The sequence below is a fragment of the Triticum urartu genome, chromosome 7A (assembly GCF_056163025.1).
Source record: "Triticum urartu cultivar PI428250 chromosome 7A, HENAU_Tu73, whole genome shotgun sequence".
NCBI lineage: Eukaryota > Viridiplantae > Streptophyta > Magnoliopsida > Poales > Poaceae > Triticum > Triticum urartu.
Genome location: NC_141879.1, coordinates 32,884,543 through 32,898,902, shown reverse-complemented (window position 1 = coordinate 32,898,902; position 14,360 = coordinate 32,884,543). Strand labels below are relative to the sequence as shown.

Below are 14,360 nucleotides of genomic sequence, written 5' to 3'. Positions count from 1 at the left end.
GACGTTCCCGCCGCCGACGAGGCGCCTACGATGACTTCGTAAATCTCAAGATGATACGTCGGCTCAGTATTTCGAAGGTGCCTATAGGGGTAAGATGTGTGTGCGTTCATAGAGATGAATGTATGCTTGTGTCTGTACTGATGTTAAAAGAAATAACTGATCTTGAGTAGCTCACACATCCGGCCCGCATTTGGCCTACAGGCCCATCTGAGCAAGAACAAACCCGTCCTCAACTACCCAAAATCCATCACGCTCACAGACACCCACCCCACCTCGCACCACCGGGAATCCCACTGCAGCCGCTAGGGTTTTACGCAGATGGCCGCCGCCGCAGCAGCCGCCGGAGCGCGGAGGCTCCTCGCCCGCCGCGCGTCCTCCTCCCCCGTCACCATCTCCGCCCTCCTCCGCCGCGGGGGCGCGGCGGCGGCGGCGCCCCACGAGCCGCTGCTGCGCCCGGCGGCCCTCGCGGCCGTCGCCTCCCGCCTCGGCTTCCTCCGCGGGATGGCGCGCCGGCCCGGCGGCGACGGGTACTCTCCGGCGCGCTCCGGCGGAGGAGGAGGCGGAGGGGACCGCGCGCCCACCGAGATGGCGCCGCTGTTCCCCGGGTGCGACTACGAGCACTGGCTCATCGTCATGGACAAGCCCGGCGGCGAGGGCGCCACCAAGCACCAGATGATCGACTGCTACATCCAGACCCTCGCCAAGGTCCTCGGAAGGTGCGCCCCGCCCCAACCCGACCCGACCCTGATGTGTTCACCTCATTTCTTTTCCAACATTATTGATGTGAGACAGGGTGGTGTAGTTCTTTATCTAACTCTTGTGCTGGATTTTCTTGTGCCGGATGCAGCGAGGAGGAAGCCAAGAGGAAGATTTACAATGTCTCCTGTGAGCGATACTTCGGTTTTGGGTGTGAGATCGATGAGGAGACATCCAACAAACTGGAAGGTTTGTTTCTGTCTGTTACCGTTTATTGCCCTCCTGTTTATTTTTTGGAAGATGAAATATACCTGATGCACTTTTGGTATGTTGCAGGCATTCCTGGTGTTTTGTTTGTGCTTCCTGATTCGTATGTTGATCCTGAGCACAAGGACTATGGAGGTAGGTGTTTGTCTGCAACCATGTCGAGGAGATCAGTTAATCTTGTCGGTATCTATGCTATTTATAGGTGTTCCACATTATTAGTTCTATGATAGAATTGTTCTTAGAACACTGGATACTGAATGTAGTGTCCCCCATGTCAATTGGTAATGTGAATGAACCCTATATGCGCAGTGTCTCTTTCAGGGAGTAATGCACCTCGGAAATGGAAGTGCCTATCTACCGGGGATAGGATATTCAGTTGATTACAATGACATTTCTTCAGACCAGACATGGTCCCAAAATGATCTAGTTCATCTTGGAAAATTATGACGTCTTACATGCAATGTTCTGCCTTGTATGTTAATGAACTAAGATAAAAATGTTTCTCTAACAGATCAGAACCTCGGTAAAATGTCGTTTAGATCAGTAGAGATTAAACACTACTAGCACATTTACCCTCTGGGGTGTTGCTTATTTGAACCATTTATCTTTTTTGGAGTTTTGTTCAGTCACCATTCTTTTCAACAGATTTGTATCCATCTTGGCAAAAGAATGAAGCATACTCGACGATGTCTTGCTTTGAATGCTAACGGGCTAAGAACAATGTATCTCCTACAGTTCAGCACCTCAGCGAAATGGGGTTCTAATCAGTGGAGATGAAACATTGGATAGCTCATTTACTGTCTTTTAATCTCTTTTGATTTAACTAGTCATTCTTTACAAAATGTCCTTTCATCCATTTTGGCAAAGTTGTGAAGTCTTAAAGGCAGTGCCCTGCTTTGAATGCTAGTGACTAAGAAAAGATGTCTCTCTGATGGTTCAGCTCCTCATCAAGATGAGATTCTGATCATTGCAGATGAGACATTGGTCACGCATTTACCGCCTCTAGGGTTGTTGCTTACTTCAAGATATCCATTTTTTTAATTTGGTTCGTTAGCATTCTCATCAAACGTGACTCAGTTGTCCATCTTGGCAAAGCGTTGAAGCCTACTTGGCGATGTATTGCTTTGAATGTTAATGGACTAAAACTAAATGTCACTCTTAACTGTTCAGCACCTTGGCAAAATAGATGGGGTTCTGATGAGTGGAGATGAAACATTAAGCTTCCTTTTGATCTCTTTTGAGTTTAACTAGTAGTCATTCTTTATGAAAGTTCTTTAGTCCATCTTGGCAAAGCTGTGACGTCTCAAAGGCAATGTCCTGCTTTGATTGCTTATGGACTAAGAATAAACGTCTCTCTGACTGTTCAGCACCTTGGAAAAATGGGGTTCTGATCAGAGGAGATGAGACAGCCACCATATATTCTGCCTTTTTCCTCTTTTGAGTTGAATTAGTGGTCATTCTTTATCGAAGTTGTTTTGTAGTCCATCTTAGCGAAGTGGTGAGCCTTAATTGGCAATGTCTTGCTTTAACGGGTGTGTCCTCAGTGGAAGGGGCACAAATCAGTAGGTGTAACATTTCGCTGAATTGAAAGGTGGCTATTATTGTGGGTTCTGCCTAAGGGATAACACTTATTTGTGTACTTCGCTGATTTAGGCAATACCTTGTTTTAGATGCTAATGGACTTGTAAGCAAATCTCTGATACGGCTATTATCTTTTCCCGTCTAGCCTGTTTAGTATTTAATATATTTGGATTAAACTAGGTTGTTTAGATTACCCTCATAAAGTAATGTACTCATTTTCTGCGATCTATTTGATTTGCAGCTGAGCTTTTTGTGAATGGAGAGATTGTTCAGAGGTCTCCGGAGAGGCAGAGAAGGGTGGAGCCTGTGCCGCAGAGGGCATCAGATAGGCCTAGGTACAATGACAGAACCCGCTACCAACGGAGGAGGGAGAACCAGCAGCGGTGATGAGCTGAGGTGCTCAATTGAAGATCAAAAAATAACAATACCTGGTGGCTTCCGCCGGGTAAACTGAAAGGATAAATATCATCTACGGAATAGAAGAACTGCATGTTCACTGTATGCCAACACAAGTGTTTTCTTTTCTTCATGTTGGTGATCGCGCATCTTGGATGTATCAAACTAGTTATTAGAGTGAGCTTAAGTATTTGGAATTGCATGTTACCGGTAACTCTATAGTCATGTGTGCTTGTAAATCTGATTTGATGAATAAACTGCTACATTTGCTAGTTGTCAGTTGGCTAGAATTTCTATAAATCTTGGTCGCCTAAAACTGCATGCTACAAAGCTAAAACTTGCACCCCTAAATTATCGAACTTAAGTTAAATGTTGGTATGGCCTTTGGGTCATGTATGGAGTAACTGGAGATGGGCATTGTTGATTGTTCAATTGTGGATCCAGAAGCTTAGAAATGGGACAGGCTTTAAGAAAGTTCCAAGCAAACAGCTCCTTAAATTGTGGATTCAGAGACCAAAACTTTCACTGACAATGTGAGTGTCCGTTAAGTTGGAACAGACGTTAGAGCGCAATAATAATAGAGAAACACATCAAATATGCAAACACAGTAAGAACATGAGAACCAACAGAAAAAAGAACTCATGGTAAGCAACCATTTGGTGAAGAATCATTTGTATGAAACACAGAAAAAGAGTCATTTGTATGAATCTGTGAAATTCTTGAATTGCGCAAGAGAAAAGGCTCACAGGCAAGTGAAGCAATGAATTAAACTATTGTTGCCAACTGTAGCATATAAAGTGACGTGACATAGTATACACAATAAAGAATCAAGTCGAGTTACCCATGAATAATGGAGCTACGGTAACACCGTTTCAACAGAAGAAGCGGCAATTAAGCTAGGTCTGCAGTATGTACATACTTGAACTGCACCGTATAATCACCTACCAACGAGTAGCAACTGATCAATGTGGGTGGAACTGGTAAGAGCAAAAACTGTATGCCGTATGAACTTCGCCGATGATGCTTTACAAACTGCAAATCGCTGCAGCGGCTCGACATGGGAGAGTTTGAGGAAAGAATTAAAAAATCTGCACAAATGGTTCACCCCCCAGGCGAGGAAGTGTCATCGAGCACGGGAACTACTGCTGCGGAGGGTTCGATGTGTGAGAACCGTGCAGCGCCTATGAGTTGCTCCGGGAGCTCATCGTATGTGTTTGCCTGCAGGTGTAAAGATGGTCAAAGAAATAATTCCTTTCAAGTGGAATCTTGAGACTTCGGCAACTATGGTGGTTTTTTTTACCTGTATGAGAAAAGCCATATCGACTACTAGACTGGTAACTACACCAAAGACCAATCCCAGAACGCCATTGGCTACTGCTGAGGATCCAATGTCTACATCAACCTGCACAAGAACGGGTGCATCAGAATGTAGACCCAGTGTGCCATAGATGACCAGAAGAATGCAGTGCTTATGACTCAGTTATAACTTCAACTGTTCCACGTACAATGCACTTTGATATTTTTACATTGAAAAGTAATATTTTTTTCAGTAAAATTAGTGCCTTACTTCAATGTACTCCGGACCACGGATATAGCTGCAATCAACAGCCTTCCCCAATAAGCAAGGGGTACTTCCAACGCTTTGTCGCACTATCCAAGATCCCTGAGGAAGTCAACATGCTAGAGGTGAGCAAAGCTAACATCAATGCACTCGAACTGCTATGCATTAAAAATTAACACCTTTGGAACAGATGGGATAAGCTTCAGTCTGCTGTTCCGGAAATCATCATCGCCATCGGCAAAACGCTGCAAGAGCGATCCTTTTTTCAAGGATTTTGTGACGAAGTAGAGGATCAAACTGTGATGAGTTGACCCGGGAATCTGCAAAAGCATGCTGACTTAATGTACATGGAAGAGAATTACTATTTCCAGAGGGTGCACAATGGTCATAAGATCAACAAATAGAGGTTAAAACCATGCAGTGTATAATGTTAACCATACAAAAATTGCAGAACAGTATTTTGCATCTGTTCTCGTTTGTAATGTTTTATGGGACTATCACCACTAGGATGCTAAGAACAGATACAGATTCCTGAGCAAGCACTTTGTCAAAGTCAGAACCAAAAGTTCAAAAAATATAGTGCAAATGGAAGTGACTGATACTTTCTGCAGTGCGTATGGTCACTGTTGTTCTGTAGAAAAAGCCCAAGAAGAGGGCAGAAAGAAATGAGCCGTGGGAGGAGTGAAAGAACTGGAGCTTACTTGTATGTTTACTACAAAGCTGAACATCCCCTTCTCAGCAGCAACCTACAGTTGTACAAGGTTTCAGGCAAAATCAATACATAAGAGTAGAACTGGGGGATTTAGTACCTCCCTTAAGTTCATGCATAGAGGCATACATTTACAGTGCTAACAACGTGCATGGGTTCTCATGCTAGCACAATAATGTGGTGCCGAGCTTTCACAAACATTCAGTATATTTTACATGATAAAAGACCTAGCTACTGGTATGCAAAGTACAACTATATGAAGCTTCCACAGTTCCACAAACTATATCAAGCTTCTAATAGTCAGTATCATTATACCATGAATGAAAGAAAATGATAGTGTGAGGTTTAAGAAAACAGAGAAAACGAGTATCTATTTATTTAATTGTAGTTCTGCACACACAAAAAGACAGTAATACTAAAGTATTCCAAATGCTGCTTTGCAGGTTAAGACAATGGGTGGTTCATGCGCTGACACAATCATATTGCAAGAATTACGAAAACAATTCAACTGAGATAAAATAGACAGTTAATTAACCATACTAATTTACTTACCTGAGCAGCACATCCTTTACGCTTGGCGACATGATCCATACGCTTGGTATCCTTAAACCAGTCAGCTGCGACAAGCTCCATAAGGTACTTGCCTGCAGATACCTGAAACTCAAATAACAACATAATAAGCTCTTGATAATCTGCTTCTTCGAAAACAAGAAAAGATGTTGAACATTTGGACCTTTGATTTGTCATGAGAAAAGTTCTTGCTACGGACTTTGAAGATATTGCTATCAGGTACTGACCAACTGTTACGGCTTTTCTCATTTGCATCCTGACGAATAATGCCCGAAAAGCAGGACAAATCTATTGGATCTGGATCACCCGATATGATGCAAAGGAGTGAGATTAGAGTTGGGTGGTCATACAGGTAATTTGTACAGATATTGGAATACAAGATGCAGTTGGGTAAGAAACGAACCAGAGCCCTTTGCGTCACTGTCAACATTGCCATCTTCCTGTACATGAATTGCAATGAGATTTTAGCATAGTGTACCAACAGATAACTTCTTGTAAACAAAGGAATAGCTCTGGTCAGGGTTATCACCTCCAAGCTAGATTCGGGAGCTTGAAAGTCATCATCATCTTCTGACTCATCATCTATCATATCTGAATTTTCATTAGCCGAGTCTGCTTGTTTGGTCTTTGAGTCAGCCTTTTGATGTTTCTGATCCTTTCTAAAAGTGGGCACACTAGCCATAGTATTCATCACAGGAATCCTCGGAATTGTGTGAACGTCATCATTTTGGGAAAAGTATTCACGCAATCCTGGAAATATATACAAATGCCAAACAATCACGGACTATTAACAAAAAGGAATACTGAAATGAGCAGTTATGATTTACAAGATTTTTTTAGTAACAGGTATTCATTTCATGCCATAACAAGTTGCAAGAGTTGTTACCAGCAACGCAGTTCAGCATCTGCAGCACAGAGTGGTACTGAAATGATGTGACATAATTCACACCCCATCCCTTGAGATCAATTTGCATAAGGTGTTGAACTTGAGTGCGAGGTCTTCCATTCACGGGTTTGAGAGGAGTGATCTTGAAACCTCCACCTGAACTAATAGGAAGTTCAGGAAAAGATAAAAGTGACAAAACCTGTTTTTAAATATCTCAAGACGAGTAGGATTTCTAACAAGCAGAAGGCAAATTACTTTCAATAGAAGCCCTCGCAAATCCTGGTTGGGGACCACAGTTCGGGTGTTCAGTAGATCGAAACAACACAACTGCAAGTTTAAACATGAAGCATCAAACAAGATGCTTTAAACGGATGATGTAACTAGAAATAAACTTACTCTAAAGCTTACCATAACTTCCATCATCGTTGCGCCGCCAATATCGTACATAACAAAGATCTCGTGGCCAGACAATCCTGCAGGCTCAGTTGTTTACACAAGGAAGAAAATCTGAGCTAATGCAATGTAATATACATATTAAAAACTTAGAATCCATAGCGGCCTTATGGTTCTGCCACGTAGACATGCAGCTTTGTAGTCGTCTACCAAAGTAAGCAGACGAGTCGCCTATTCGTTGCTGTCATGTGGTACATTTTATATCTCACCCCTGTTGCCAGCTCCTCTGGTAAGTTGGTTTTGCTTCATTGCCATTCATTTCACTTTCACGTTTATGCAGCAGGCTTAGGTGCGGATACAGAGACCTACTATATATGATCGGCGTAAACTATACAGCATGGCTGCTTATTGCCAGATAGTGGAGTATCCAGCCATCAAAAAGTGCAAAATACTGAATTTGCTACTGAGTCCAGATAATGTCAATCTTACAATGCTACAGTATATGACTATAAGCCAAATTTCGAAGTCCCGAATTCAGATTTAAACGAGTCAAAGTCCATGCTCAGATAGTTCATTGACCTGCCAGGGTTATCCAGCCTACTCTTGTTATTTTAATAGGAGTTTCAAGTTGTAGCAGCAAACCAGCACCAGGTAAAAGACTTCAATTCAACCATCATGCAATCTGTTGATATACAACAAAAAGGTTCTTACATTGAACACCAATTCAGCTGTAGCCGATGATATAGTATTGCAGTATGACCATCAACCTCTTCAACTAAACTCCCATACTGGAAGCTACAATCCCACCTACATTTGAGTGTAAAGAAAACCTAGATCAACATACATATATATCAATATATGGGCAAGCAGAAAGTAAAGGAATACACACTTACTCATATCTTGTTACATCCATACTCATTATCAGCCCAAAAATGGCTTCACATGTGGCTTCCACGACACCAACAGCCCTCATTGATCGGCTACAGCTTCTTGCCTGCACATGACATTTTTTTTTTGTAAATATATCCTCTGGTTAGCAATTAGCAGGGGTTTCAGCACCTCTCTAAAACTAAATCGGTATAAAAGAAAGTACATACAAGGTATTCGACCTCCACAGGTTCTTCAAAGATGCGCAACCCTGCCAATGATAAAAACAAGATACTAAATTTATTTCCATATGAACCAGGTATGGTCTCTTACGGATGTTACAGATCTATGTAAGGAACTAAAAAACTTGCCATTCTGGCATCTAAGAAGCCGCCAGTTCTTTCTAGAATTAGCTTGATTGGTGTCATTCTGATTTGACAGACCAATATCAGGTTCTTTGGTCCAGTCATGTACAGAATCAGGAAGGCCTAGAAGAAGAAATGACATATTTAGAAGTCAAAATCATTAATATAAAATAATAGATTTTGGCAGAAAATGAGTAACCAAACTTCCTACCCTTCCCTATAGTTGTCCTACGAAGCAGAATGGGACGGGGTTCCTCTTCATCTTCAGGTCTACAAGAGAATATCATTTCCAATTAAGTATTAACCGAAAGAACTAATCTACAATTACAAGTACGAAGATTCACTTGCCCACTATCAGGGTCAGAGAATGAAGGTGGTCCTCCAAGATCCATGTCAAAGTCCAGTGATGCAAAAGCTTTACGGTTTTTAGCTGTCATAGTGTCCTGTTGCTGCATAATGAAGATCTTTATCAGAATGGAGTGCGGTGTTCGCCTGTTGTAGTTCTACAGAATTTGGCACTGAGTTCTTCTGGATGATTATACACTATGTGACTTAATACATATTCGTTGGTGCATTGCAGTCTCCGGAAATTTACCAGTTGGCAGTGTTTTATGGAATCTACAAGGGAAGAACAATGGAGTGCATTTACAATCTAGCAAACTAAATGTTATTCACTTGCACACAATGACCAAACAAGCAAATAATAATAAAAACGCCCATGATGTCTGATTCTATAATGTTTACAGCAATTGACATATGCAGTTACAGTTTTTCAGACCTACTACACCTGATTACCTGATCGATAAGGAGCTCTATCTTCTTTTTCCACACTAGGGCCTCCTCGATATTACGTGCACCCATCTGGTTGAAGAATGATAGGAACATGAATGATGGACAGTAATAGCAAACGGTTTACTATATACTCATGAGAAAAAATACTGGACTGAGAAGATTGCCAAAAAAGGGAGCCCCCCATATCAAAATTGCCAAACTTCAGCACATAAATTGCATAACATTCACTTCATTATCAAGCAGAAGTAATACTAAGTCCCATTTTGAAAAGCTAGAACAAAGATAACATTATTTCATATATAAGCAGACCCACGTGATGAGGATATTATTGCCTTTTGAGGCTAAAAGAAGTATATCATTTCATTTGCAACTAAACTATACTCAGGAAAATGGTGCTACTAGTCTGCCTGGCTATTTGCCATTGCAGTATATTGTAGCAGTCACAACAATATCCAGCAAGGAAAAATATATTCCAAATGTAGGCAAAGGCACAGGAATTAATATGGATATAGTCAGATGGTTCTAAATTCTGGTAACATTTGAAGAGCTCGGATTTGTAACAAACCGTGATTGGATTGTCCTTTTCTTTCTTGTTGTAGACACACAGAACGTAAACCATCTGCGAGAGCAAGATAATGATTAAATGTGTAGATGACAGTGCAAAATTAGAATACACGTCAAAATTCATGCATATGCTGGAATATGCACATATGCGGAGTATATATTAACCTTACAGCAATGTCTGATGATTTGTCTAAGTTGATCAACTGTGCCGAAGTAGACACAATATATTGCCATTTTAAAATTTTCAATTTCACATGTTTTGTGTTCACTTTGTATGGTTTACCTGTTAACAGAACAGTTTACACGAATGATCAAAACTATAATACGCCAGTTTGGCAAGTGAAATACATGCCACACTATTTGTTTAGCAATCCTGTTGTGCTCAGAGGTACAATCCTAATAAGGATACCATTTTTTTAAAACTAACATGACAGAAATTGTATTCAAGAGAAAAGCTAATGACAAGTGGATTTCATGTGCAAGGAACTGATACACCTAGTGCTCTCAACTAAAAACGCAGCATGAACTAAGCAAAAGAGAACTTACTTGTCCATGATGTGTTTTAAGCCCTCTATCCTCCACTCTGCAGTTCCCATCTACGTGAAGAGACTTAAGTGGCACCTGCACATCCACAAGATTTGCTCCAGAAAGTTAAATGCAAGCACCATGCCCCTGTTGCGGAATATACCACTCAAACAATGTACTGGTATCAAATTGTCACGTTTTTTTCATTGTATTGGAAACCTCTTGCTAAGGCTCGAACAAAGAGGAATGCAGCTAACTGGAACTTGTCGGTTCCCACAGAAACAGGGGAATTTGTTCCAAGCACTCTTACCCTTAACCCCATCTATGTGCTGTCCATCTATGAAAACAGCACCTTACAAGATAACAGTAGACTCTATTATTGGAACAGTAAAAGAGGTCATCCATGTGCTCCAGGCACATCAAGCAAGTTGCTCACATGATTCACAGGAAAAAGAAAAACCCCACAAATTCAAAGAAAAAGCGCTTAGTCAAGAGCAGTTTAACTTATAATGAACAAATTCGTTCAGCTTCAGAGTTTACAACTGACACCAGCTCACTGCACGAGGAAACATTGAATTCAACCCAGCAGATCCTGGCCTAACTATGGCACCGAACTGCTCTCCGCCCAAAGTTATTTACCGCAAGTAGAACTGACAACCGATTGAATCCCCCGATCGCCCTCCCCCGCTCCACCCAAATTGGCCAGAGCGCACCACGAGCGAGGAAAAATCCCGCTGAAAACTCGCCGGGGAGCAACCGGAGCTCTCCCCGGAAGGTGGACCGCGACCCCGACGACTCCGACAAGCTAATAACTGCACAGTATGGAGCTCTGAAGCTGTGGAGCACCTACCATGTTGTTGTCCTTGGGCTGCTTCTTGTAGTAGGCGAGGAGCTTGTTGTCGAGCACGAAGTAGCGGGTGTGGAAGAAGGACCTCCCGATCTTCCGCCGCCCGTACCGCACCATCCACCCCTCGTGCCGCACCGCCGCGGCGTCGGCGCCGCCCATGGGCGGCAGCAGCAGCTCCCCGCTCCGCGCCTTCGCCGCGGCCGTGGACGGGGCGGGGGCCGGCCTCGGGGGAGGGGCGTCCGCTCCGCACGTCCGCCCGAGCTCTCCGCTCCTCGAAGCCGACGAGCTCATCGTCCTCGGCCCGCGTGGGGGTGGAGCTCGGTCGTCTGTCTCGCCTCGGCGGCCTGGTCAGTGAGCCATTGCCCGGGTAGGCGGGGAGGAGGAGGAGACGGGGAGCCCTGGGGTAGGCCGGCGGCCGGAGTCCGGCGAGGCGAGGCGCGGCGGCGGAGGAGGAGGGGGGAGAGGGGCTGGAGGCGTGGGGAGCGGGGAGAGGACGGCGGCGAGAGTTTGTTTTTGTTTCTTTCGGAAATCCAGGCGGGGATAGCTAGACCGGAATTAATTACTGTAGTCTTAAATAAAATCCACTAAATTATTGATTTTTTTAGGGACCCTAAATTATTGATTTCGTGTTGGCAGCTTTTGTTTCCAGCTCTCCTACTACTGCTTCTCCTTTTGCTACTTTTCTCTGTAGCACCTCGTGTCTAAGTCAAATTACTCGTTGTGCAGTCCGCCCGTTTGTACCCCTCTTCCTAAGATTTTGGGAATTCTTCCTTTCCCAGTTGCAAAGTGTAGAGTGTAGTACTCCCTCCCTTCCGAATTACTTGTCGCGGGTATGGATGTATCTAGATGTATTTTAGTTCTAGATACATCCATTTCTGCGACGAGTAATTTGGAATGGAGGGAATACATACGTAAAAAAAGCAGAGCTATATTATAAAAGTTCCCTGCAAGTACAAAAACACGCAAAAAAATATAATGAACCGAGGTTCTTGGACCATCGAACGACCACTATTGTCCGTTGACGCACCGATGCCATCACTTCTGTACCGGAGCCGGCTTGTCTTTGTCGATGACATCTAGGAGGTCTTCGTGCTCGTGCCACTAAGGACTAGCGCCCCGGAACCACAGTCGTAATCATTGAACCCTTGAATCGATCTTTAGTGTCTGATACTAGATTTCATCGTCGCACATGTATGACGAAAACCCTAACCTTGCCGCTCTAAGAGGACGGTTGAAATTTGTGTCGAAGCTTCGTTACTCATCCTGGCAGACAAATTCAAGGAGGATAGATTTCTGGAAGACTAACTCAAAGATGAAGCGCCACCCATGCAAGGATTAAAAAACGCTAAACTAAACTACTAACCGGCTCTGAACCACCGGAATTGCCGTTTCCGCTACCAGCCGCCGAAGTGACGGGCAGAGCGGAGGAGAATCTACGGGCTGGTTGGTGAGAGGGAAGAGAACTCCGCCTTAGTGCCTACGCGTCAGGGGAAGGAAAAGATGTGTGGCCTTCTAACCCATATCGTCCTAACAATGCACTCTTAGATCTTAGACGGTACATTGTTACGTGTGTTGCGCTCTAGAATAAATGAATATCACGTATACTTGTGTGAAAATAAGGAACTTAACATAGCCGACAGTTGTGTTTTGTATATAAAACAGTATAGATGTGGATCAACTTTATCTATTAATTGAAAACATGTCATCTACCTCTCTTAACTTTTATAAAACGTTTTAGGTCTTCAGGTTTACAGAGGCGGCGGTGGCGCGGAGGGGGGGGGGGGGGTGATGGTTATTGGTGTATTCCACTTTCGATGGCATGTCGTGCCGCCCAGTGGTGAATCTACAAAAAAAAATGGGCCTTGAAAGTAGTAGTCAAGGCTAATCTTCTATATCTAAATAGCTAGCCCCCACTAACCTATTTCTCTCAACATGCAAGCATGCCACCTCATCAAGCAACATGCATTAGAAAAGACCCACTTCAGCATTCAATGAGTCATAGGAAAAGGTTGACTTCAACATGCAAACATGCATGATATATTTAATAAATATTTTACAAAAATACAATAATCAAACACAATAAACCATATGTATTTTTAGATTTAGCTCACATATTATTTCTCCGAATATTCTTATTTCCATAAAATTATTAATATCTTAGAAAAATATTGCAAAATAATCCCGCAGCAACGTGCGGGGCATCGTCTAGGTTTATAGTGCTAGAGGGGGGGGGGGTTATTGGGGTATTCCACTTTCGATGGCATGTCGTGCCGCCCAGTGACGAATCTATAAAAAATTGGACCTTGAAAGTAGTAGTAAAAGCTAATTTTACAGTGCTGAAGGGGGGGGGGGGGGGGGGCTCAAGCCTGTTAAAGCCCCCTAGTAGATTCGCCCCTGGTGCCGCCGCCAAGGGACGTAATATTTGGATGACGGCTATTTTTTTATTTTTTGGGGGGCCCGGATGATGGTTTATTAACAAGCCAGGACGCGCCTCGCATTTCACCTTTTCGTCTGCCTATGTTGATTACGTCTTATAGTAAAGCAGCCACTGAATGGTAGAATTAGCACCAGCATAGGATGTGCAACAAGACAAAAATGTCGTGCTTTACGACGTGGCCGGCATGGGATGTTTGCTGACATAGTAAAACTTGGACAAAGGACAAAAAATAATAAAAAAATAACGAGCAAGGAAAAATGCAATGGACTCGTTGTTGAGGAACTGAGAGGCATCTCGATAATTAACTGGATTATCAGGAGCGAGAGGCGGGAAGACGCCCGAAAGCTACCGCGCGCGCAGGGCCGTGGATGCGGGCGCGTGGACAGTCGCGATCGGCAGAGTGACTCACCGGGCGACGGGTTTGATCCCGATCCCGTCGCCGTCAAAGTGTCATTTACCGTGACGACGCTGCTGCCTGCTGGTCGCAGTGATTGCAATTATTTGGATTATATTAGTTTGTGTTTTTCCCTGCGTGCATTTTGAGTAATAATTAATTGGTAGGAGTAGACGCGGTTGGTGTCGACAGGAGGGAATTAAATCACGCAGCCGCCAGCGCCAAATGCTGACAGATCGATAGAAGATGAGCAGAAAATGTGGCCACTGTCGTAATAACCCGATTGGAGGCAACGAATTGGTAGTCGTAGTGGGGAGTTGCTGGTCGGCGGCGGGAGAGGAGGCAGTGTGAGTGCGCAAATCTGCATTTTTCGAAAGTTGATACTGATACGAAAAAGAATCGACCGAGAGCGGGCCGGGCGTCCACGTACGTAGGTGGGTGCTTGCCAATCATGCATGCAGATGCAGTCTTTCTGTCCTTTTATTTCCTTTATGTGTTTCTTTTCGAACC

General features: G+C 43.6%; 2 protein-coding genes across 2 annotated transcripts; one reads left to right on the top strand and one right to left on the bottom strand.

Moving 5' to 3' along the window:
• The first annotated feature begins 237 nt into the window (after nucleotides 1-237).
• Nucleotides 238-3,212, top strand: LOC147957349 (multiple organellar RNA editing factor 2, chloroplastic-like). Its single transcript, XM_087536305.1, has 4 exons — nucleotides 238-716; nucleotides 848-945; nucleotides 1,033-1,098; nucleotides 2,786-3,212. The coding sequence occupies exons 1-4, from the start codon at nucleotides 319-321 to the stop codon at nucleotides 2,929-2,931; spliced, it is 708 nt and encodes a 235-aa protein (XP_087392431.1). The 5' UTR covers nucleotides 238-318; the 3' UTR covers nucleotides 2,932-3,212.
• A 481-nt stretch (nucleotides 3,213-3,693) lies between these two features.
• LOC147957348 (protein ENHANCED DISEASE RESISTANCE 2-like) lies at nucleotides 3,694-11,564 on the bottom strand. The gene is made up of 22 exons (XM_087536304.1): nucleotides 11,023-11,564; nucleotides 10,194-10,268; nucleotides 9,649-9,702; nucleotides 9,087-9,152; nucleotides 8,640-8,740; nucleotides 8,503-8,561; nucleotides 8,298-8,414; nucleotides 8,157-8,197; nucleotides 7,953-8,053; nucleotides 7,771-7,866; nucleotides 7,075-7,139; nucleotides 6,922-6,993; nucleotides 6,667-6,822; nucleotides 6,310-6,530; nucleotides 6,184-6,220; nucleotides 5,944-6,077; nucleotides 5,763-5,864; nucleotides 5,203-5,247; nucleotides 4,681-4,821; nucleotides 4,508-4,603; nucleotides 4,241-4,342; nucleotides 3,694-4,158 (listed from the first exon to the last, which is right to left on the bottom strand). The coding sequence occupies exons 1-22, from the start codon at nucleotides 11,308-11,310 to the stop codon at nucleotides 4,042-4,044; spliced, it is 2,286 nt and encodes a 761-aa protein (XP_087392430.1). The 5' UTR covers nucleotides 11,311-11,564; the 3' UTR covers nucleotides 3,694-4,041.
• Between the last annotated feature and the right edge of the window lie 2,796 nt (nucleotides 11,565-14,360).

Coding starts and splice junctions, on each gene's coding strand:
- LOC147957349 (XM_087536305.1), top strand. CDS start 319: ATGGCCGCCGCCGCAGCAGCCGCCGGAGCGCGGAGGCTCCTCGCCCGC. Junction 946..1,032: donor GACATCCAACAAACTGGAAG/GTTTGTTTCTGT, acceptor GGTATGTTGCAG/GCATTCCTGGTGTTTTGTTT. Junction 1,099..2,785: donor TGAGCACAAGGACTATGGAG/GTAGGTGTTTGT, acceptor TTTGATTTGCAG/CTGAGCTTTTTGTGAATGGA.
- LOC147957348 (XM_087536304.1), bottom strand. CDS start 11,310: ATGAGCTCGTCGGCTTCGAGGAGCGGAGAGCTCGGGCGGACGTGCGGA. Junction 8,054..8,156: donor CTGTGGAGGTCGAATACCTT/GTATGTACTTTC, acceptor TGTCATGTGCAG/GCAAGAAGCTGTAGCCGATC. Junction 6,221..6,309: donor CTCCCGAATCTAGCTTGGAG/GTGATAACCCTG, acceptor ATTCATGTACAG/GAAGATGGCAATGTTGACAG.